The following is a 26,749-nucleotide window of genomic DNA, read 5'->3' as shown; positions in this document are numbered from 1 at the left end:
ATAATAATAAATGAATAAATAAAAAAATAAATAAAAAATATTAATTGTAAAAAAATGTAAACTATTGCAAGTATTGGTATCAGCTGGTCCACTATTTACTTGATATTGTATCAAAACCAAAATTTATAAAATAATCTGCATGTCATAATAATCATTACATGAATAATAAAGCTCCGATTCATTTCACAATAAGTTAATTATTGCATTATTGCTATTTTTGCAGGTGTCCCTAATGTTATGACCGGCGAGTGTTGCGTGTTAGACTTGAGTCAGCGTCTACCGCCACCTTGTGGTTGAAGAAAAAGCCTCAAGTTTGATATACGTGTAGAAATCTTTTTTCCGGTGGCTAACTACTTAAATAGAAAATAGAAATGTGTGCATTTTTGTTAGTTACTGCGGTAAAATCAAGTTTAGTATTGCCGTCCTTTTATTTTGAAACTTACTTTGAGCTGAACAGGAAGTCAATGAGTGCATGTTTTCATGCGGTGGTTTTTAGTGAAAATGACGACGTTAATATTATGACAACACATGTCGACATAAACGGTACATTATCCTTAGAAATTAGGAAAATAAAGTTTATATTTGATGTAAAAAAGAAAATATTTGTCGACATAAACGAGATTTCCTGTTCTACTAGATTCAAGCCCTATTTTTTTTACAGTGCAAACACCGACTGGTTGTACAAAAATAAAGTCCACATTTGATGAGGAAAACGTTAAAAAAGATGACATTGTCAACATAAGCAGGACCGACTTAATCAAGTTCTGCTGTAGGACTCAAAATGGAAAAGAAAATGTAAAGACCCAATTTTTTTTACTGTAATCTTACAATAACAAAGTTCAAAAACGACGTAAACAGGTTCCATTTGTCGACATAAACGGAACCGACGTACAATAAACACGTAAGTTTAACCATTTAAAAAATTATACAAAAATTGGTCGACGTGATGAAGAAAAAGTGAAAAGATTACTGAGGAAACATTGTCGACATAAGCGAAACAGACTCACTCGGGTTCCACTGTATACGAGAATGAAAATGTCAGATTACAGACAAAAACTAAATAAAAAATTGTGATCTTACAAAAATTGGACGAGGTACAAATAGACGAAAAACATTTGTCAACATAAGCGGGACGGACTCCATCGGGTTCCATTTGAGAATAAAAATGTAAATTTCCAGCAAAACATATATATATTGTATTCTTACAGGAATAAAGTCTGTATTTGATGAGGAACAAACGTAACCAAAACATTTGTCGACATAAGCGGGACAGACTCGATCTGGTTCCACTGTACACTAGAATAAAAATGGGAATTTACAGCAAAACATGTAAACAAATTGTAATCTTACAAGAATAAAGTCCATATTTGATGAGGAACAAACGTAACCAAAACATTTGTTGACATAAGCGGGTCAGAGTCAATATAATAACAAAGTTCAAAAACGACGTAAACAGGAAACTGTATATATAAAAAAAAAAAAAAGTAAATTTCCAGCAAAAAATATATACAAATTGTAATCTTAGAAGACTAAAGTCCACATTTGATGAGGAACAAATGGAAGAAAAACATTTGTCAACATAAGCGGGTCAGACTCCATATGGTTCCACTACAAATGAGAATAAAAATGTAACTTTCCAGCAAAACATATAAACCCCGTTTCCATAAGAGTTGGGAAATTGTGTTAAATGTCAATATAAACGGAATACAATGATTTGCAAATCATTTTCAACCCATATTCAGTTGAATGCACTACAAAGACAACATTTCTCAACGAGCTATTGCAAGGAATTTAGGAATTTTGCCATCTACAGTCCATAAAATCATCAAAAGGTTCAGAGAATCTGGAGAAATCACTGCACGTGAGCGATGATATTACGGACCTTTGATCCCTCAGGCGGTACTGCATCAAAAACCGACATCAGTGTGTAAAGGATATCACTACATGGGCTAAGGAACACTTCATAAAACCACTGTCAGTAACTACAGTTGGTCGCTACATCTGTAAGTGCAAGTTAAAACTCTACTATGCAAAGTGAAAGCCATTTATCAACAACACCCAGGAACGCCGCCAGCTTCGCTGGGCCCGAGCTCATCTAAGATGGACTGATGCAAAGTGGAAAAATGTTCTGTGGTCTGACGACACATTTCAAATAATATTTGAAAACTGTGGACGTGGTGTCCTCCGGAACAAAGAGGAAAATAACCATCCGGATTGTTATAGGCGCAAAGTTCAAAAGCCAGCATCTGTGATGGTATGGGGGTGCATTAGTGCCCAAGGCATGTGTAACTTACACATCTGTGAAGGCACCATTAATGCTGAAAGGTCCATACAGGTTTTGGAGCAACATATGTTGTCATCCAAGCAACGTTATCATGGACGCCCCTGCTTATTTTAGCAAAGCAATGCCAAGCCACGTGTTACAACAGGGTGCCTTCGTAAAAAAAGAGTGCGGGTACTTTCCTGGCCCGCCTGCAGTCCAGACCTGTCTCCTATCGAGAATGTGTGGCGCATTATGAAGCGTAAAATACGACAGCGGAGAACCCGGACTGTTGAACGACTAAAGCTCTACATAAAACAAGAATGGGAAAGAATTCCACTTTCAAAGCTTCAACAATTAGTTTCCTCAGTTCCCAAACGTTTATTGAGTGTTGTTAAAAGAAAAGGTGATGTAACACAGTGGTGAACATGCCCTTTCCCAACTACTTTGGCACGTGTTGTTAATTATTATTTGCAAAAAAAAAAAAAAGTAGTGCATTCAATTGAATATGGGTTGAAAATGATTTGCAAATCTTGTATTCCGTTTATATTTACAAACCCCGTTTCCATATGAGTTGGGAAATTGTGTTAGATGTAAATATGACCGGAATACAATGGTTTGCAAATCATTTTCAATTGAATGCACTACAAAGACAACATATTTGATGTTCAAACTCATAAACTTTATTTTTTTTGTAAATAATAATAATGTAATGATGTAATGCGCCACACATTTTCGATGGGAGACAGGTCTGGACTGCAGGCGAACCAGGAAAGTACCCGCACTCTTATTTTACAAAGCCACGCTGTTGTAACACTTGTCTTGCTGAAATAAGCAGGGGCGTCCATGATAACGTTGCTTGGATGACAACATATGTTGCTCCAAAACCTGTATGGACCTTTCAGCATTAATGGTGCCTTCACAGATGTGTAAGTTACCCATGCCTTGGGCACTAATACACCCCCATACCATCACAGATGCTGGCTTTTGAACTTTGCGCCTATAACAATCCGGATGGTTATTTTCCTCTTTGTTCCGGAGGACACCACGTCCACAGTTTTCAAATATAATTTGAAATGTGTCGTCAGACCACAGAACATTTTTCCACTTTGCATCAGTCCATCTTAGATGAGCTCGGGCCCAGCGAAGCTGGCGGCGTTCCTGGGTGTTGTTGATAAATGGCTTTCACTTTGCATAGTAGAGTTTTAACTTGCACTTACAGATGTAGCAACCAACTGTAATTACTGACAGTGGTTTTATAAAGTGTTCCTGAGCCCATGTGGTGATATCCTTTACACACTGATGTCTGTTTTTGATGCAGTACCGCCTGAGGGGTCAAAAGTCCGTAATATCATGGCTTACGTGCAGTGATTTCTCCAGATTCTCCGAACCTTTTGATGATTTTACGGACCGTAGATGGTAAAATCCCTAAATTCCTTGCAATAGCTCGTTGAGAAATGTTCTTCTAAAACTGTTCGCCAATTTGCTTACAAAGTGGTGACCCTCACCCCATCCTTGTTTGTGAATTACTTAGCATTTCATGGAAGCTGCTTTTATACCCAATCATGGCACCCACCTGTTCCCAATTAGCCTGAATACCTGTGGGATGTTCCATATAAGTGTTTGATGAGCATTCCTCAACTTTATCAGTATTTATTGCCACCTTTCCCAACTTCTTTGTCACGTGTTGCTGGCATCAAATTCTAAAGTTAATGATTGTTTGCTGGAAAAAAATGTTGATCAGTTTGAACATCAAATATGTTGTCTTTGTAGTGCATTCAGCTGAATATGGGTTGAAAATGATTTGCAAATCATTGTATTCTGTTTTTATTTACATCTAACACAATTTCCCCACTCATATGGAAACGGGGTTTGTATATACAAATTGTAATCTTCCAAGAAAAAAGTCCACATTAATTGAGGAACAAATGTGAAGACAAATATTTGTCAACATAAGCGGGTTGTTGACGTTAGTATCATTAGTCATGTGTTGCTTTCCGTGTTTGGAGGCTTGGCGGAGGTCCGCTGCCGTGAGTCACGCACAAACATCAGGCCAGACGTGTGACGGCGCGGCGCGTATAAAAGCCGCGCGCAGACCCACGCGCGCTCACGTCCACCCGCCAGAGATGGAGAAGCTGCTGCTGTTGTTGTTGTTCTGCGTCCTGGCGGTTCTGCCGCTCCCGGGCGGCTCTCAGCGTCCTCCCGCGCGCATTCGGGCGGCTCCGTGGCGGCAGCGCCTGGAGTGGCGGAGTCACGGCCGCGTGCACAGCCTGCTGAGCACCGGGACTCAGTACCGACCGGCGGCGCAGTCCCGCAGGAGGACGCAGCTGCTGTTGACCACCAAGCACGCGGACTCGCCCTGGCCGACCGCGGAGCCCTACCGCGTGGAGGCGGCGGTTCCGATGGACCAAGCCTGGTCCCGCCGCCGCGCGGCAGCCGCCTTCAGCAGCCAGGAGTTCTCCGGCGGCGAGCGCAGCGCCTCCGGAGACGACGCCGCCGCCGCCGCCGCGTCCACGGACGCGCCGCCTCTGGATTTTACGCAGAAACCACCGACGCCCCGACCCGCATCTGGACTCGTCACCGAGTCTGGACCTGTCATGGCGGCTAACACCGAAGCAGACGTGGGTCGCATCCAAACTCCAAGTGTGGAGCGCAGACGATCTGGACCGGAACCAGCACCTTCCAGACTGTCCAGTAACGTCATCGACATCCATTACACCCAACAGAGGACCGGTCCGGAAGGGAGCGATCCACGGGATCCACATAATCCATCTAGGAACTCCGTTTTTTACAACGTCTACCCTCCAGACCGCAGGAACGGAGCCCCTTCAAGACCAGTTCTACCAGGACCGGGCCATGGCACCAGGTTCTTCTCGCACGGTAAAACTATTGAACATTTTACTCTCTTTAAGCAGTTTTTCCCCTTGGGGGACAGTTCAGTGAACTAGACACCTCGCTAAAAGTCTGTCAGCTGGAGAGTCTAGTACATGCTCTCAGGGCAGGGACGTCTTAAATTTGACTCGCGAGACCTCATGAATTAAAATAACACCGGCGAGTTATTATTAAATATTGTTAAATATTTGGCATGAAAGAAAAGTAAATTAGGTCAATAATTGTAAATTTCGCTTTGAAGCGAAATCTCCACAACATTTACTTATAGGACCCAATCCAAACAACCTTCCCTAGTCATGAAGCAAAAAAAACACCCAACAAAAATACAAGCAAAACAAAAAGTCAACACCCGTAACACAACCTGCTCACTGAATTTCATAGACACCCAAATGAGAAAAAATGTCATAATGCGAGGAGAAAACGTTTGTACTGCCATCTTCAGTGTGGCTCGCGAGACCTCACGAGTTTGAAAAGGAATAAGGCCGGCGAGTTATTATTAAATATTGTTAAATATTTAGCATGAAAGAAAAGTAAATCAGGTCAATAATTGTAAATTTCGCTTTGAAGTGAAATCACCACAACATTTACTTATAAGACCCAATCCAAACAACCTTCCCTAGTCATGAAGCAAAAAAAAACAAAATTACAAGCAAAACAAAAAGTCAACACCCGTAACACAACCTGCTCACTGAATTTCATAGACACCCAAATGAGATAAAATGTCATAATGCGAGGAGAAAACGTGTGTACTGCCATCTTCAGGGTGGCTCGCGAGACCTCATGTGTTTAAAAAGGAAGAAGGCCGGCGAGTTATTTTTTAACATTCTTAAAGATTTAGCATGAAAGAAAAGTAAATCAGGTCAATAATTGTAAATTTCGCTTTGAAGTTTAATCACCACAACATTTACTTATAGGACTCAATCCAAACGACCTTCCCTAGTCATGGAACAAAAAAAAAAACAACAACACAAAAAGTCAACACCCATAACACAACCTGATCACTGAATTTTATAGACACCCAAATGAGAAACAATGTCATGATGAGAGGAGAAAACGTTTGTACTTTCAACTTCAGTGTGGCTCCCGAGACCTCATGAGTTTAAAAAGGAATAAGGCCGGCGAGTTATTATTAAACATTCTTAAATATTTAGCATGAAAGAAAAGTAAATCAGGTCAAAAATTGTAAATTGCGCTTTGAAGTTTAATCACCACAACATTTACTTATAGGACTCAATCCAAACAACCTTCCCTAGTCATGGGGAAAAAAAATACAACTGACACAAAAAGTTAACACCCATAACACAACCTGCTCACTGAATTTTATAGACACCAAAATGGGAAAAAATGTCACAATGCGAGGAGAAAACGTTTGTACTGCCATCTTCAGTGTGGCTCGCGAGACCTCATGAGTTTAAAAAGGAATAAGGCCGGCGAGTTATTATTAAACATTCTTAAATATTTAGCATGAAAGAAAAGTAAATCAGGTCAAAAATTGTAAATTGCGCTTTGAAGTTTAATCACCACAACATTTACTTATAGGACTCAATCCAAACAACCTTCCCTAGTCATGAAGCAAAAAAAAAAAAAAAAAAATACAACCAAAACAAAAAGTCAACACCCATAACACAACCTGCTCACTGAGTTTCATAGACACCCAAATGAGATAAAATGTCATAATGCGAGGAGAAAACGTTTGTACTGCCATCTTCAGTGTGGCTCCCGAGACCTCATGTGTTTAAAAAGGAAGAAGGCCGGCGAGTTATTATTAAATATTGTTCAATATTTAGCATGAAAGAAAAGTAAATCAGGTCAATAATTGTAAATTTCGCTTTGAAGCGAAATCACCACAACATTTACTTATAGGACCCAATCCAAACAACCTTCCCTAGTCATGGGGAAAAAAATACAACTGACACAAAAAGTCAACACCCATAACACAACCTGCTCACTGAATTTTATAGACACCAAAATGGGAAAAAATGTCACAATGCGAGGAGAAAACGTTTGTACTGCCATCTTCAGTGTGGCTCGCGAGACGTCATGAGTTTAAAAAAGAAGAAGGCCGGCGAGCTGTTTCTAAAGGATTTTTGAATATTTAGCAACAAAGAAAAGTAAATCTGGTCAGTTATTATAAATTGCGCGTTGAAGTGAAAGCCGCACAAAATGTATTTATAGGATCCAATCCAAACAACCTTCCCTAGTCATGGCCCAAATTTTTTTTTTTGACCCACACAAAAAGGTAATATCCATAACACAACCTGCTCACTGAATTTTGCAGATATTATTACAAAAAATGTCCAAGCATCATAGAAAAAAAATCTAAATTACACCCATTTAAATCCATTACAATGCATGATGGGAAAAATCTCCACACTTATCCATTTTTGGCGCATTTTAGCTACTTGATATTTCTGATTGATTACAAAACTTTTAGGAGGTCGTCATGGAAATAAACAAGGTAGGAGTTGAACTTTCACATAATTACTATCCATTTAATTAATTATTAGTTAAATATCCAATATATTTATATAATATATACATACTGTATAGCTATACATATTGTTACTTTATGTGCAATTGTACAAAACTTTTTGCGCAATGCGGCCGCCAGATTAAAAAATGTGGACACTTAAATGAGGAACAAATGTAATAATCCACACAACGTTTACTTATAGGACTCAATCCAAACAACCTTCCCTAGTCATGGCGCAAAAAACAAACAAACACAAAATGTCAGTAAACATAACACAACCTGCTCACTGAACTTTGTGGATATTATAAAAACGACCAAGAACCATACAAAAACATCTAAATTACACCCATTTGAATCCATTACGAATGCATGATGGGAACTATATAAAACACTTTCTCCACAATTATACATGTTCTGCTCATTTAAGCTGCTTGATATTTCTGATTGATTCCAAAACTTTAAGGAGGTTGTCAAACTTTCACATAATTATCATCCATTTAAATTGATTATCAATTTAATATCCAATATATTTATATAATATGTACAGTATATATGTATAAGCTATACATATTGTTACTTTACATGCAGTTGTACATTTTTTTTAGCCTGATGCGGCCCCCAAATCAAAGAGTTTGGATGCCCAAATGAGAATTTTTTTTTTTCTAATGCGAGGAGAAAACGTTCAAAAAGTTCATGCTAATAACACAAACTGATAAGCATGTTAAAAGCCTACTGAAATGAGATTTTCTTATTCAAACGGGGATAGCAGGTCCATTCTATGTGTCATACTTCATCATTTCCCCATATTGACATATTTTTGCTGAAAGGATTTAGTAGAGAACATCCACGATAAAGTTTGCAACTTTTGGTCGCTAATAAAAAAGCTTTGCCTGTACCGGAAGTAGCAGACGATGTGCGCGTGACGTCACGGGTTGTGGAGCTCCTCGCATCTGAACATTGTTTACAATCCTGGCCACCAGCAACGAGAGCGATTCGGACCGAGAAAGCGACAATTTCCCAGTTATTTGAGCGAGGATGAAAGATTTGTGGATGAGGAAAGTGAGAGTGAAGGACTAGAGAAAAAAAAAGTGGGAGCGATTCAGATGTTATTAGACACATTTACTAGGATAATTCTGGAAAATCCCTTATCTGCTTAATGTGTTACTAGTGTTTGGTATGGCTCGGTTGGTAGAGTGGCCGTGCCGGCAACTTGAGGGTTGCAGGTTCGATTCCTGCTTCCGCCGTCCTAGTCGCTGCCGTTGTGTCCTTGGGCAAGACACTTTACCCACCTGCTCCCAGTGCCACCCACATTGGTTTAAATGTAGCTTAGATATTGGGTGTCACTATGTAAAGCGCTTTGAGTCACTAGAGAAAAGCGCTATATAAATATAATTCACTTCACTTCACATTATATAGTCGTACCTGAAAGTCGGAGGGGTGTGGTGACCGCCAGTGTCTCTGAGGGAAGCCACCTCGATGAGGCGAAGCGAAAGCAGCCGGTCGGGCCGGGCTGAGCTTTTTTTCCCCCTCCTCCACGGTGGAAGCATCCCACACTCGGGGGCGGCTGGTCGGAGGAGGCAAGAGAGCCCGCAGCTGCCTCTTTGACAGGTGCACGAGGAACAAGGCAAGCTCCGCTCATGGCTATGGTAAGAGCCGACTTATTACCACAATTTTTGTCACCGAAACCTGCCGGTTGACATGTGGTAGAGAACCACGTTCGCTTGACCGCTCTGTTCCATAGTAAAGCTGCACCTTCGGGAATGTAAACAAGGAAACACCGGCTGTGTTTGTGTTGCTAAAGACAGCTTCAATACACCGCTTCCCACCTACAGCTTTCTTCTTTGACGTCTCCATTATTAATTGAACAAATTGCAAAATATTCAGCAACACAGATGTCCAAAATACTGTGTAATTATGCGATTAAAGCAGACGACTTATAGCTGGGATCGGGCTGGAATAAACTAAAAAGGCCGTATTGGCATGTGTTGCAATGTTAATATTTCATCATTGATACATAAACTATCAGACTGCGTGGTCGCTAGTAGTGGGTTTCAGTAGGCCTTTAATATCATATTTAAGTGCATTTAAGTATTTGTTCTAGCCTTTATTTAAAAAATAATGCCATGACACCCTCTTTCTTGGATTTTCAGTACACAGATTAGATCAAGTCAGCGCCCTCCCCCCACTTTAAGTACACCTCTGCATAACATCGTATCCTTATTAAAATTGAAGAAAAAAGAGAGAAATATAGATCGACTAACAACAAAAATAACTTTACTAACATTGTTTTTTAAAGTGCATTAATTTGCCTGATTTAAAAAAAAAAATAAAACTTAGTAAATAATAATAAATTCCAGCATAACGTGTAAAAAACATAATGAATAAAAACAATGTGTGCTGATATTTTTAATCCAAATGAGGAAGTCAGGATCGATGACGACAGTTTGCAGGTTTTTGTGGCGCACGAGACCAAGAACTGGATGAGATCATACAGCTGTACCTAATGTAGTGGCCTTCTGATACGGTCCCCCGCAGGTCTCCCGGACTTGGTCCCCGACCCGTACTACATCCAAGCTGCGTCTTACATCCAGAGAGTGCAGATGTACGCTCTGCGCTGTGCTGCCGAGGAGAACTGCCTGTCCAGGTGAGTCATGGTACCTTTTCATGGACAACCCTTCTTGTGGGACCAGGGGCCCCAAATCCGTATTACCCCCGTACAAACTTGGTAGACAAAAATCTTTCCAGCAGAATCACTCAAGTGCTCCTGTTGTAAATATTCAACACGTTTGTTGTTGACATGATTTAATTAAAATATTAGAACAACAACAAACAAGAGGGTACTAACACAAAGTGTGCACGAGGCGGATAACAAACTAAGGGAGCTAGCATGGGAGCTAGAAAACAAAATGGGAACTTAGCATGGAAGCTAGCAAGAATCGAGCAGGAAACAGAAGTTGTCCATGTAATATATAAACAAACTTGGAAGCAAGGAACAAAAAGCAGTCAGCTAAAAACTGCAATCAAACATAGCTTACCTTGCATGGACAAGACAAGATACGACACGACAGGTAGCAACGACGAGAGCGACATCGGCATGACAATAATCCAGCACTGACTGGAAGACAAAGCAGGTACAAATAGGACCGGGCTGATTGACACCAGGTGTAGCCAGGTGCAGATCAGCCGCAGCTGAGGGGAAACAAAGCGCTCAGGGAGACAAACAGGAAGCTGAACCAAAAATAAGAGTGCTGACAGGAACTAAGGACAGGAAATACTAAACACACAGAGGAAAACGTAAAACACAAACAAACTGTCAGTGGCAAGCCTGACACAACAGGGGTTTTAAATCTTTTTGACCTCGGGGCCCAACTTTTGAATCCTACTCAGTAGTTACATGTAACCTAATAACAGTTTTGTCAAATGATATCAAAAACATGTGTTGATTACAAATATTATTAGCAAGTCTTAGGTCAGGCTGATTACAAAAAATAATACTAATCAAATTTACTGAAAAAGAAAACTAATGAAAAATAAATGTAATTAATCAAATAAATACATTCTAAATAGATAATAATAATATACAGTAAAAGTTTATTAACTGTCAATTTTTCTAATTTAGAAATTAAAATACAGCTTCATCACTTTTAGTCATAATTTCTGCGCTTAATAAACTTCTCCATGACTTTTGCCCCAGACTTCTTCTCTTTTTTGGATCTTGTCATTACTGCCACAAGTGGTGGACAAGTGTATTACAGCTGAGTACGGCTCCGGCCCATTAGGACCACTATTTTTGGGCGGTCCCTGAGGAGGCGCTCTCGGCCCAACCAGGGGCCCCAGCACCTGTGGTTAAGAAATACTGGTATAGAGGAACTTGGACCCCTGTCAACACCTTGGCACGTCCTTGCTTTTTAGAATGATATCACACTGAATATATAAACACCTACGTCATTCTGTCACGCCCATGGAGTTCATGTTTTGTTTTGGTCATGTTCGGTTTGGTTTTTTGGACATTCAGTTCTTGCTTTTGCACTTCCTTGTTTTTTCACCTTGCCCTCATGTCACGCCCCTATCCCCATGTCATGTACCTGTTTTCAATCATCATAGCTATTATTTAAACCAGAAGTTGCCAAAAGTCAGTCTGGCAACTTTTCATTATCCCTCACCATCCTTCATGCCATTCCATGCTGTTTATTCCCTCCTGCTCATGTCAAGTAAGTTTTTGGTTGTGTTATGTCACAGTTGTTTAGTTTTTTTTTTTCAGTAGTCAAGTTTGTTCTCCGCCATTGTGCGCGCCATTTGTTTGCCTTTTTTGAGTTATAGTGTTAAAAAAAAAAAAGTACCTTCATTCACGCCTTGCTCCTGCCAATTTTTCTTTGCGTCGGAGAAACAATCCAAGTCATAGTCCAAGTCGTGACATGAGGGCCAGGTGAAAATCAAAGAGTTGGCATGGTAACAAAGAAAACAAGGAAGTGCAAAAGCAAGAACTGAATGTCAAAAAACCAAACCAAACATGACCAAAACAAAACATGAACCCCATGGGCGTGACACATTCAGAGTGATATCACACTCAATATATAAATCGATGTCATTTAAACTGATATCACACTGAATATTTATATATATATATATATATATATATATATATATATATATATATATATATATATATATATATATATATATATATATATGTATATACACACACACACATACAAAAATCTATTTCATTCAATGTGATATCACTCTGGATGACACAGATGGTTGTATATTCAGTGTGATATCACGAAGGATGACACAGATATATATATATATATATTCAGTGTGATATCACGAAGGATGACGTAGATCTGTATATATTCACTGTGATATCACTGTAGATCACGTAGATTCTACAGTGATCCTTCGTGATATCACACTGAATATATATATATATATATATATATATATATATATATATATATCTGTGTTATCCAGAGTGATATCACACTGAATATATAACCATCTACGTCATCCAGAGTGATATCACACTGAATATATAACCATCTGTGTCATCCAGAGTGATATCACACTGAATATATAACCATCTACGTCATCCAGAGTGATATCACACTGAATATATAACCATCTGTGTCATCCAGAGTGATATCACACTGAATATATAACCATCTGTGTCATCCAGAGTGATATCACACTGAATATATAACCATCTGTGTCATCCAGAGTGATATCACACTGAATATATAACCATCTACGTCATCCAGAGTGATATCACACTGAATATGTAACCATCTACGTCATCCAGAGTGATATCACACTGAACACTGAATATATAACCATCTGTGTCATCCAGAGTGATATCACACTGAATACATAACCATCTGTGTCATCCAGAGTGATATCACACTGAATATATAACCATCTGTGTCATCCAGAGTGATATCACACTGAATATATAACCATCTACGTCATCCAGAGTGATATCACACTGAATATATAACCATCTGTGTCATCCAGAGTGATATCACACTGAATATATAACCATCTGTGTCATCCAGAGTGATATCACACTGAATATATAACCATCTGTGTCATCCAGAGTGATATCACACTGAATATATAACCATCTACGTCATCCAGAGTGATATCACACTGAATATATAACCATCTGTGTCATCCAGAGTGATATCACACTGAATATATAACCATCTGTGTCATCCAGAGTGATATCACACTGAATACATAACCATCTGTGTCATCCAGAGTGATATCACACTGAATATATAACCATCTGTGTCATCCAGAGTGATATCACACTGAATGTATAAACATCTGTGTCATCCAGAGTGATATCACACTGAATATATAACCATCTGTGTCATCCAGAGTGATATCACATTGATTATATAACCATCTGTGTCATCCAGAGTGATATCACACTGAATATATAACCATCTGTGTCATCCAGAGTGATATCACACTGAATACATAACCATCTGTGTCATCCAGAGTGATATCACACTGAATATATAACCATCTGTGTCATCCAGAGTGATATCACACTGAATATATAAACATCTGTGTCATCCAGAGTGATATCACACTGAATATATAACCATCTACGTCATCCAGAGTGATATCACATTGATTATATAACCATCTGTGTCATCCAGAGTGATATCACACTGAATATATAACCATCTGTCATCCAGAGTGATATCACACTGAATATATAACCATCTACGTCATCCAGAGTGATATCACACTGAATATATAACCATCTGTGTCATCCAGAGTGATATCACACTGAATATATAACCATCTGTCATCCAGAGTGATATCACACTGAATATATAACCATCTACGTCATCCAGAGTGATATCACACTGAACACTGAATATATAACCATCTGTGTCATCCAGAGTGATATCACACTGAATACATAACCATCTGCGTCATCCAGAGTGATATCACACTGAATATATAACCATCTGTGTCATCCAGAGTGATATCACACTGAATATATAACCATCTGTGTCATCCAGAGTGATATCACACTGAATATATAACCATCTGTGTCATCCAGAGTGATATCACACTGAATATATAACCATCTGTGTCATCCAGAGTGATATCACACTGAATATATAACCATCTACGTCATCCAGAGTGATATCACACTGAATATATAAACATCTGTGTCATCCAGAGTGATATCACACTGAATATATAACCATCCGTCATCCAGAGTGATATCACACTGAATATATAACCATCTACGTCATCCAGAGTGATATCACACTGAATATATAACCATCTGCGTCATCCAGAGTGATATCACACTGAATATATAACCATCTGTGTCATCCAGAGTGATATCACACTGAATATATAACCATCTGTGTCATCCAGAGTGATATCACACTGAATATATAACCATCTACGTCATCCAGAGTGATATCACACTGAATATATAACCATCTGTGTCATCCAGAGTGATATCACACTGAATATACAGTATAACCATCTGTGTCATCCAGAGTGATATCACACTGAATATATAACCATCTGTGTCATCCAGAGTGATATCACACTGAATATATAACCATCTGTGTCATCCAGAGTGATATCACACTGAATATATAACCATCTGTGTCATCCAGAGTGATATCACACTGAATATATAACCATCTGTGTCATCCAGAGTGATATCACACTGAATATATAACCATCTGTGTCATCCAGAGTGATATCACACTGAATATATAAACATCTGTGTCATCCAGAGTGATATCACACTGAATATATAACCATCTGTGTCATCCAGAGTGATATCACATTTAATATATACTGTACACATCTACGTCATCCTTAGTGATATCACACTGGATATAAAGACAAACCTGATTCATGGAGGCAGGAAAACATCACTTTCCCTTGAGTTGTATCACATCAAGGAGTGTGTTGGCCTATTTCCCTGGCCGGCACATGCGGAAGAGCCGCCTTGCCAAGGAACATAAAAAAAATTCCTGAGATGAATGCAAAAAGGAAATGAAGAGTCCCTGCCAGCGTGTTGACACCTTTCTCTCCAAGCGAAGACCGCTTGTATTTACCGAGTGACGTGTGGTGTGGCGCAGGTCGGCCTACCAGCCGGGCGTGAGCGAGCTGGACTACAGGGTTCTTCTGAGGTTCCCCCAGCGTGTGAAGAACCAAGGAACAGCAGACTTCCTCCCCATGAAGCCCAGGCACCAGTGGGAGTGGCACAGCTGTCACCAGTGAGACCCTTTTTTCCCTCACTTTTACACCGATGACAGTTCTGCTTCTGATGTGGTGTTGATTGATGGACCCTCACCTAAACCTAAACCAGTGACCTTGTGTAAATACTAAATTAAAACAGAGTTGCAAATCCTCTTCAACTTATATTTAATTGAATAGACTGCAAAGACAAGAAATGTCATGTTCAAACTGGGAAACTACTTTTTTTTTTGTGCAAATAATCGTGAATTTAGAATTTAATCCCAGCAAAACATTGCAAAACAGGCATTTTTACCACTGTGTTACATGGCCTTTCCTTTTAACATTACTCAGTAAAGCTTTGGGAACTGAGTAGACCAAGTTTTGATGCTTTTCGGGTGGAATTCTTTCCCACCCTTGCTAGACGTACAGCTTAAGTTGTTCTCTTTGTTGCGGGAGAGCCGGCGGCGTTTCTGGGTGTTGTTGATAAATGGCTTTGGCTTTGCATAGTAGAGTTTTAACTTGCACTTACAGATGTAGCGACCAACTCAAAGTGCTACAGTGTATCAAAATCAAAAATAAATAACACTTCACTCCTTTTGGCTTTTGTACAATATTGATTAAAGTGATTGATCTTCCCGTGTGAAAGGCACTACCACAGCATGGAGGCCTTCAGCAACTATGAGCTGCTGGATCCCTACACCGGACGCAAAGTGTCGGAGGGACACAAGGCCAGTTTCTGCCTGGAGGACACGTCATGTGACCGCGGCGTACGAAGACGCTTTGCGTGCACCGCTCACACACAGGTCTGCTCTGGAATGACTACATGGATTTGTACTTTGCCTGCGATACGGGGGTCATGTAGGATGTCGTTTTTTTTTTTTCCAACCCATCAGGGTCTTAGTCCTAATTGCTACGATACCTACCACGCCAACATCGACTGCCAGTGGATCGACATCACCGACGTGCCACCGGGAAACTACACACTCCAGGTACGGCAAAGGTGGATTATTAGATGACCGCACGCTGACACAGCTGAGGGAAGTCCTTGTGTTTGTTGATCATTTGTTTTCAACCATGCTCTCTTGTTTTAAATATTTCTCAGGTGACAGTGAACCCAAATCAGCTGGTTCAGGAGTCAGATTTCTCCAACAACGTGGCTCAGTGTGACATCCGGTACACAGGAAACCATGTGCAAGCCAGAAACTGCATGGTTACCAAGTAAGGCGGCATTTTAATTGCTTTGAATTCCAATTGGCGTTTTTTTTAATTGGCATTTTTTCACAGACATGACATGAGTGTAAAAAAAACAAAAAAAAACAATGCACTAGCAAGTTGCAGTCCAGTCCATCCATCCATCCATTTTCTACCGCTTGTTCCCTTTTGGGGTCGCGGGGGGCGCTGGCACCTATCTCAGCTACAATCGGGCGGAAGGCGGGGTACACCCTGGACAAGTCGCCACCTCATCGCAGGGCCAACACAGATAGACAGACAACATTCACACTCACATTCACACACTAGTCTTTTTCAATCAGTTTAATTGTTGATCGTTATGGTTCTAATCACATCTACAGGTGTTTTCAACACCTGATTGAAAAGACCTTATTCAAATTCTGTTCAGTCCAATCCACTATATTCATACAGTAAATTTTGCATATGCTTCAAAACAAATAATATAGATCTAGTCAAAACATGTATTCCTAAGTTACAGTCAAACAGATTCACAAGTGAGTTACAATCAAAAACATGCACTAGTAAGTCAGAGTCCAAAAATATCTACGAGTAAGTTACAGTCATAATATATGCATTATTAAGTTACAGTTATAATACACAACATTAGTAAGTTGCAGTCAAAAACATTCTCTGCTAAGGTACAATTAAAACTTGCGATAATAAGTCACAATTAAAAACATTCACAGGCAAAGTACAAACCCCGTTTCCATATGAGTTGGAAAATTGTGGTATGTAAATATAAACGGAATACAATGATTTGCAAATCCTTTTTCGACCCATATTCAATTGAATGCACTACAAAGACAAGATATTTGATGTTCAAACTCATGAAATTATTTTTTTTTAGGGTCAAAAACTTTCACTATAAAACAGTAAAAACAAGCACTAGTAAGTTATCGTCAATACAAGCACTAGTAAGTTACAGTCAAAAACATGCACTATAAAACAGTAAAAAAACAAGCACTAGTGAGTTATCGTCAATACATGCACTAGTAAGTTACAGTCAAAAACAAGCATTATTAAGTTATAGTCAAAACATGCACTATGACTTACGGTCAAAAACTTTCACTATAAAACAGTAAAAAACAAGCACTAGTGAGTTACAGTCAATACACGCACTAGTAAGTCACAGTCAAAAGATTTACCATAAGTTATGGTCAAAAACTTTCACTATACATTACAGTCAAAATATGCATTAGTAAGTTACAGTCAAAAACATTCACTATAAGTTACAGTCATAAACTTTCACTACAAAACAGTAAAAAACAAGCACTAGTGGGTTACAGTCAATAAATGCACTAGTAAGTTACAGTCAAAAACATGCACTATAAAACAGTAAAAACAAGCACTAGTAAGTTACAGTCAAAAACATTCACTATAAGTTACAGTCAAAAACATGCACTATAAAACAGTAAAAACAAGCACTAGTAAGTTACAGTCAAAAACATTCACCATAAAATATGGTCAAAAACTTTCACTATTAATTACAGTCAAAATATGTATTATTAAGTTAAAGTCAAAACATTCACCAGTAGGTTACAGTCACTAGTAAGTTACAATCATATACATTCACTAGAAAGTTATAGAAAAAGACATACACTTGTAAGTCACAGTCAAAAACAAGCATTATTAAGTTATAGTCAAAACATGCACTATGACTTACGGTCAAAAACTTTCACTATAAAACAGTAAAAAACAAGCACTAGTGAGTTACAGTCAAAACATGCACTAGTAAGTCACAGTCAAAACATGCACTAGTAAGTCACAGTCAAAACATGCACTAGTAAGTCACAGTCAAAACATGCACTAGTAAGTCACAGTCAAAACATGCACTAGTAAGTCACAGTCAAAACATGCACTAGTAAGTCACAGTCAAAACATGCACTAGTAAGTTACAGTCAAAACATTCACTAGTGGGTTACAGTCAAAACATGCACTAGTAAGTCACAGTCAAAACATGCACTAGTAGGTTACAATCAAAACATGCACTAGTAAGTCACAGTCAAAACATGCACTAGTAAGTCACAGTCAAAACATGCACTAGTAAGTCACAGTCAAAACATGCACTAGTAAGTCATAGTCAAAACATGCACTAGTAGGTTACAGTCAAAACATGCACTAGTAAGTTACAGTCAAAACATGCACTAGTAAGTCACAGTCAAAACATGCACTAGTGGGTTACAGTCAAAACATGCTCTAGTAAGTCACAGTCAAAACATGCACTAGTGGGTTACAGTCAAAACATGCACTAGTAAGTTACAGTCAAAACATGCACTAGTAAGTTACAGTCAAAACATGCACTAGTAAGTTACAGTCAAAACATGCACTAGTAAGTTACAGTCAAAACATGCACTAGTAAGTTACAGTCAAAACATGCACTAGTAAGTCACAGTCAAAACATGCACTAGTGGGTTACAGTCAAAACATGCTCTAGTAAGTCACAGTCAAAACATGCACTAGTGGGTTACAGTCAAAACATGCACTAGTAAGTTACAGTCAAAACATGCACTAGTAAGTTACAGTCAAAACATGCACTAGTAAGTTACAGTCAAAACATGCACTAGTAAGTTACAGTCAAAACATGCACTAGTAAGTTACAGTCAAAACATGCACTAGTAAGTTACAGTCAAAACATGCACTAGTAAGTCACAGTCAAAACATGCACTAGTAAGTTACAGTCAAAACATGCACTAGTAAGTCACAGTCAAAACATGCACTAGTAAATTACAGTCAAAAACATTCACTATAAAACAGTAAAAACAAGCACTAGTAAGTTAAAGTCAATACATGCACTAGTAAGTTACAGTCAAAACATTCACCATAAAATATGGTCAAAAACTTTCACTATTAATTACAGTCAAAATATATATTAGTAAGTTAAAGTCAAAACATTCACCAGTAGGTTACAATCATATACATTCACTAGAAAGTTATAGAAAAAGACATACACTTGTAAGTTACAGTCAAAAACAAGCACTAGTAAGTCACAGTCAAAACATGCACTATGACTTACGGTCAAAAACGTTCACTTTAAAACAGTAAAAACCAAGCACTAGTAAGTTACATTCAATACATGCACTAGTAAGTTACAGTCAAAACATGCACTAGTAAGTTACAGTCAAAACATGCACTAGTAAGTCACAGTCAAAACATGCACTAGTAAGTTACAGTCAAAACATGCACTAGTAAGTCACAGTCAAAACATGCACTAGTAAGTCACAGTCAAAACATGCACTAGTAAGTTACAGTCAAAACATGCACTAGTAAGTCACAGTCAAAACATGCACTAGTAAGTTACAGTCAAAAACATTCACTATAAAACAGTAAAAACAAGCACTAGTAAGTTAAAGTCAATACATGCACTAGTAAGTTACAGTCAAAACATTCACCATAAAATATGGTCAAAAACTTTCACTATTAATTACAGTCAAAATATATATTAGTAAGTTAAAGTCAAAACATTCATCAGTAGGTTACAATCATATACATTCACTAGAAAGTTATAGAAAAAGACATACACTTGTAAGTTACAGTCAAAAACAAGCACTAGTAAGTCACAGTCAAAACATGCACTATGACTTACGGTCAAAAACGTTCACTATAAAACAGTAAAAAACAAGCACTCGTGAGTTACAGTCAAAAACTTTCACTATAAAACAGTAAAAACCAAGCACTAGTAAGTTACATTCAATACATGCACTAGTAAGTTAAAGTAAAAACAAGCACTAGAAAGTTATAGAAAAAGACATACACTTGTAAGTTACAGTTGAAAACTTTCACTATAAGGGGGGGGGGGGGTTGCCCACATCTGAGGTCCTCTCCAAGGTTTCTCATAGTCAGCATTGTCACTGGCGTCCCACTGGATGTGAATTCTCCCTGCCCACTGGGTGTGAGTTTTCCTTGCCCTTTTGTTGTAGTCGTAATGATTTGTGCAGTCCTTTGAGACATTTGTGATTTAGGGCTATATAAATAAACATTGATTGATTGATTGATAAAACAGTACAAACAAGCAATAGTAAGTTAAAGTCAATACATGCACTAGTAAGTTACAGTCAAAAACAAGCACTATAAGTTATAGTCAATACAAGCACTAGTAAGTTACAGTCAAAAACATGCACTATAAATTTGTCAAAAACAAGCACTAGTAACTTATAGTCAATACTTGCACTAGTAACTTATAGTCAATACTTGCACTAGTAAGTTACAGTCAATAACATGCACTATAAGTTACAGTCTTATAAGTTACAACTTTCACTATAAAACAGTAAAAAACAAGCACTAGTGAGTTGTGAAGTGAAGTGAATTATATTTATATAGCGCTTTTTCTCTTATGACAAAGCGATTTACATAGTGAAACCCAATATCTAATTTTTACATTTAAAGCAGTGTGGGTGGCACTGGGAGCAGGTGGATAAAGTGTCTTGCCCAAGGACACAACGGCAGTGACCAGGATGGCGGAAGCGGGGATCGAACCTGCAACCCTCAAGTTGCTGGCACGGCCGCTCTACCAACCGTGCTATACTGCCCCGTTACAGTCAATACAAGCACTAGTAAGTTACAGTCAAAAACATGCACTATAACCTATGGTCAAAAACTTTCACTATAAAACAGTAAAAAACAAGCAGTCAAAACATTCACCATAAGTTATGGTCAAAAACTTTCACTATAAATTACAGTCAAAATATGTATTAATAAGTTACAGTCCTAAACTTTGACTGTAAGTTCCAGTACCGACACTTACACTCGTAAGTTAAAGTGGACACCAAAACACTAGTAGGTTACAGTCCCAAACATGCATCTGTCTCCTAAAGATGTGAACCAAATTTTGTGACGGTTGACAAAAAAAAAACGCCCTGAAGTTACAGGAAGTGTGTCCAGAAGAACATTTAGTCATGTGAGAAATTTCAAGTCAATTGGATTCATTGAATGGAAAGGTGACTTACTTCCATTTTGGGGTAAAATGCTCTTTTTGTCTTCTTGGAACAGGAGCTGACCTGAAGGACCTCACCTGAGCTTCATGCTGCAGACATGCTGACCTAATTTGTGTACATGAACAAGAAAAGTGTGTATTTTGGCTGTGGGACCAGCACACGACTTACTTTGTGAGTGAATGGAAGAAAAACTTTATTTAATTATTTCTTTTTTAACGTTTTCTTTGACATAATTTATATTTATAGAAGTGCATTTTAATGTATGAACTGCTATTATTTAATAAATTTTTTTAAAATGAAAGTCACGTCGTTGTTCTTTTGGGACTTTTCTAAAGTGACGGATTCATTTCAGGCATCCAGAAGGTCCACACACGCCACATAGTTGAGCTTTTTCAACAACACCCGTCACATATTTGAAGTCCCTGGAGGGGGACCTCGACATGCCAACCCCGACCTTTACAAACGTTTCTTTGTGTCACAATGACAACTTACTGTCCACTTTATCTATACATCACATTATTGGGAAAGCTATATATGGAAGTTTAATGGTGATGAGTCACAGATACATCAGTGTGAGGGGTGACTTGCTACGCCCAAGGACACAGTGACTGAAGCTGGATTTGAACCAGGAAGCCTTATATTTCCGTAGAGCCGCTCTACACACTGAGCCACACCCCCTGTCAGGTCCAAGCACTGAACATCTATTAAACAGAACAAGAAGCAAGGAATCAGGCAGAGACAGAGTTCGATTTAGCTCATGAGGAGAACGCATGGCGCTTCACACACGGTTAAAGTCTCTGAGGAACAGTCCCACACGCTCCTCTATTTATTCAGTTTGGGAGTTCAGTCAAAGTTAAAGTCAAAACAGGCACCAGTAAGTTAGTCAAAACACATTCATTAGTAAGGCACGGTCAAAACTTGCACTAGTAAGTCAAATATTCCCGCACAGCAGACGTTGTATAAAAATTTTGCAAGTGAAAATGTTTGGGGAATATACTATTTGGACAAACACATCACAATGACTTAGTAGTAGAAGAAGAGGCGCTCGACGGCATGGACGCTTTTTTTGGTGAAACATCTTAGATTTAAACTGAAAGTCTCCACTTCAATCCCACTTGAGAGAAAGCAAAACATTTCCACACGACCCCACCTTTGAACTCCTCTCACTGCCGCGCTGCTTCCAGGCGGGTGAAGTAGAATGTGCCAGACAGTTGGGTGCTGCTGGCCCCCCACCCTCACCAGGATGTTTGCTGAGGGCGGAGCTGCCTGTCAGGCCCCACATGACAAGCAGGAGAGACATTTCACAGATCGCCAGGCAAAACCAGGATAACGAGACTGCGGAAAATGTACGTCAGTCACTCTTCCAATCAGAAAGTGTGTGTCAGGCGAGCCACGTGAGGATGGCTCTGCAGTCCCTCGGGGTCAATTTACTTTGCCACCACTGACGAATCAAACGATTGGTACTTTTCAGCCTGAAAATCAGTGCAATGTATAGATTTTTTTTTAAATAACTACAAAAAACTATTTTGGTGTAGAAATTCAGTGTGAACAAAGTTAAAGTACCAATGATTGTTACAGTTAAAACATGCACTATTAATTTATTAAAATAATTATGCACTGGTAAGTCACAGTCAAAACATTCAAGTTACAGTCAAACATTTACCAGTAAGTCACAGTCAAAACATGCACTAGTAAGTCACAGTCAAAACATGCACTAGTAAGTTACAGTCAAAACATGCACTAGTAAGTTACAGTCAAAACATGCACTAGTAAGTTACAGTCAAAACATGCACTAGTAAGTCACAGTCAAAACATGCACTAGTAAGCCACAGTCAAAACATTCACTAGTAGGTTACAGTCAAAACATGCAGTAGTAAGTTATAGTCAAAACATGCACTAGTAAGCCACAGTCAAAACATGCACTAGTAAGCCACAGTCAAAACATTCACTAGTAAGCCACAGTCAAAACATGCACTAGTAAGCCACAGTCAAAACATGCACTAGTAAGCCACAGTCAAAACATTCACTAGTAGGTTACAGTCAAAACATGCACTAGTAAGCCACAGTCAAAACATGCACTAGTAAGTCACAGTCAAAACATGCACTAGTAAGTCACAGTCAAAACATGCACTAGTAAGTCACAGTCAAAACATGCACTAGTAGGTTACAGTCAAACATGCACTGGTAAGTTACAGTCAAAACATGCACTAGTAAGTCACAGTCAAAACATGCACTAGTAAGTCACAGTCAAAACATGCACTAGTAAGTCACAGTCAAAACATGCACTAGTAAGTCACAGTCAAAACATGCACTAGTAAGTTATAGTCAAAACATGCACTAGTAAGCCACAGTCAAAACATGCACTAGTAAGCCACAGTCAAAACATTCACTAGTAAGCCACAGTCGAAACATGCACTAGTAAGCCACAGTCAAAACATGCACTAGTAAGCCACAGTCAAAACATGCACTAGTAAGCCACAGTCAAAACATTCACTAGTAAGTTACAGTCAAAACATGCACTAGTAAGCCACAGTCAAAACATGCACTAGTAAGTCACAGTCAAAACATGCACTAGTAGGTTACAGTCAAACATGCACTAGTAAGTTACAGTCAAAACATGCACTAGTAAGTCACAGTCAAAACATGCACTAATAAGTCACAGTCAAAACATGCACTAGTAAGCCACAGTCAAAACATGCACTAGTAAGCCACAGTCAAAACATGCACTATTAAGTCACAGTCAAAACATGCACTAGTAAGTCACAGTCAAAACTTTCACTAGTAACATTCACTAGCTCAAATACTAGTGTGGCCTCAATAGCCCTCCTGTAGTGTGTAGCATACTGGCAATTATCTGGGCATGTGATGGAGGAATGCACAGTGCAGGGTTAAAATTCTACTGAATTTGCATTAAATCAGGTTGTTTTAGCTAATAATCATGCGGCAAGATCTAGCATGTTGCATTCCATGTTAATTCCCATTAATTCCCGGGATTTTGCAACCCTTTCCATAATACTGTAAAATATTATGAGAAGACAGATATCGCTCAGGCTAACTTCCTGGCAACTTGCCTAGCTTCTGTTTCGGGGGTCTGTGTGCTCGGGGTTAACCAAGAAGTACGTGTCAGCAATCTCTATTTGACTCGGACTGCTGTTGGGATGTTGTGTTGTTGCGCAGAATGAAGTCATTTGCTGGATTTGTTGGCAAAGCGGATGGTTTTAAGTTGTACGCTTCCTTCCTCTGCTGCAGTTTGGGCTTATGCAAATATGTGAACAGGTGTTGCTGTCTGTGTTTCTGCTGACACAGAACCACAGGCGTCCCCGGCGTGTGTGCAAAGTCTGGGAAACGGGCGTCATTAGCGGGGAGCTCTGCGTGTGTTTGACGATCCAAAATGGTTTGCTTGTAGTCGCGAGAGGAAGTTGGCGTGAGCACGGCATGAATGGACAAATAGAGTCCTCCGCTAGCTCTTACGCATCCTGCCAGAGGAAACTGAATTTGCGTGGTCAACTTGAATGATGGCGCTTGTTGTTCCAGTCGAGGAGCGTGTTTTTGCTCAAAATACACTGCTCCAAGAATAGGTGCATTGGATTTATATAGCCCCGAGTTTTTTCGAGGCCTGTCACACTTCCATCCACCCATTAATCATATTCCACTTATCCGAGGTCAGGTCGCAGGGGTAGACACCTAACCAGAAAAGCCCAGACTTCCCTATCCTCAGCTACTTCATCCAGCTCCTCCCGGGGGATCCCGAGGCGTTCCCAGGCCAGCTAAGACACATAGTCTCCCCAGCGTGTCCTGGGTCCTGCCAGTCGGATATGCCTTCAGAGCAAGGGGCATCCTGACCAGATGTCCTAACTACCTCTACGGAAACCTCTCGATGTGGAAGAGCAGCAGGTTTACTCTGAGGGTTAGGGTTAATTTTCCGCTTATCCAATGTCAGGTCGCAGGGGTAGCAACCTAACCAGAAAAACCCAGACTTCCCTATCCTCAGCTACGTCATCCAGCTCCTCCCGGGGGATCCCATGGCGTTCCCAGGCCAGCTGGGACACATAGTCCCCCCAGCCTGTCCTGGGTCCTGCCAGTCGGACGTGCCCTCAATACCTCCCCAGGGAGGCGTTGGGGAGGAATCCTGACCAGATGTCCTAACTACCTAATCAGAAACCTCTCGATTTACTCTGAGGGTTAGGGTTCATTTTCCGCTTATCCAAGGTCAGGTCACAGAGGTAGCCACCTAACCAGAAAAGCCTAGACTTCCCTATCCTCAGCTACTTTGTCCAGCTCCTCCCGGGGGCTCCCGAGGCATTCCCAGGCCAGCTGAGAGACAAAGTTCCCCCAGCGTGTCCTTGGTCCGACCCGTCGGACGTTCCCTCAACACCTCCCCAGCGAGGCGTTGGGGAGGCATCATGTCCACATGTCCTAACTACCTCATCGGAAACCTCTCGATGTGGAAGAGCAGCAGATTTACTCTGAGGGTTAGGGTTCATGTTCTGCTTATCCAATATCAGGTCGCAGGGGTAGCAACCTAACCAGAAAAGCCCAGACTTCCCTCTCCTCAGCTATTTCATCCAGCTCCTTCCGGGAGATCCCGAGGCGTTCCAAGGCCAGCTAAGACACATAGTCCCCCCAGCGTGTCCTGGGTCCTGCCAGTCGGACATGCCCTCAACACCTCCCCAGGGAGGCGTTGGGGAGGCATCCTGACCAGATGTCCTAACTACCTCATCGGAAACCTCTTGATGTGGAAGAGCAGCAAATTTACTCCAAGGGTTAGGGTTCATTTTCCGCTTATCCGAGGTCAGGTCGCAGGGGTAGCCACCTAACCAGAAAAGCCCAGACTTCCCTATCCTCAGCTATTTCATCTAACTCCTCCCAGGGGATCCCGAGGCGTTCCCAGGCCAGCTGAGACACATAGTCCCCCCAGCCTGTCCTGGGTCCTGCCAGTCGGACGTGCCCTCAATACCTCCCCAGGGAGGCGTTGGGGAGGAATCCTGACCAGATGTCCTAACTACCTAATCAGAAACCTCTCGATTTACTCTGAGGGTTAGGGTTCATTTTCCGCTTATCCAAGGTCAGGTCACAGAGGTAGCCACCTAACCTGAAAAGCCTAGACTTCCCTATCCTCAGCTACTTCATCCAGCTCCTCCCAGGGGATCCCGAGGCGTTCCCAGGCCAGCTGAGATACAAAGTTCCCCCAGCGTGTCCTTGGTCCGACCCGTCGGACGTGCCCTCAAA

General features: G+C 40.0%; 1 protein-coding gene across 1 annotated transcript; it reads left to right on the top strand.

The window, feature by feature from the left end:
• Positions 1 to 4,146: 4,146 nt before the first annotated feature.
• loxl5a (lysyl oxidase-like 5a) lies at positions 4,147 to 21,805 on the top strand. The gene is made up of 7 exons (XM_061883162.1): positions 4,147 to 5,140; positions 10,161 to 10,269; positions 15,260 to 15,397; positions 16,006 to 16,162; positions 16,253 to 16,348; positions 16,462 to 16,577; positions 21,576 to 21,805. Exons 1-7 carry the CDS (start codon positions 4,246 to 4,248, stop codon positions 21,580 to 21,582), a joined length of 1,518 nt encoding a protein of 505 aa, XP_061739146.1. The 5' UTR covers positions 4,147 to 4,245; the 3' UTR covers positions 21,583 to 21,805.
• The last annotated feature ends 4,944 nt before the right edge of the window (positions 21,806 to 26,749 follow it).

Source organism: Nerophis ophidion, linkage group LG22 (assembly GCF_033978795.1).
Source record: "Nerophis ophidion isolate RoL-2023_Sa linkage group LG22, RoL_Noph_v1.0, whole genome shotgun sequence".
Lineage (NCBI taxonomy): Eukaryota > Metazoa > Chordata > Actinopteri > Syngnathiformes > Syngnathidae > Nerophis > Nerophis ophidion.
This window is presented reverse-complemented; position numbering and strand designations above follow the sequence as displayed.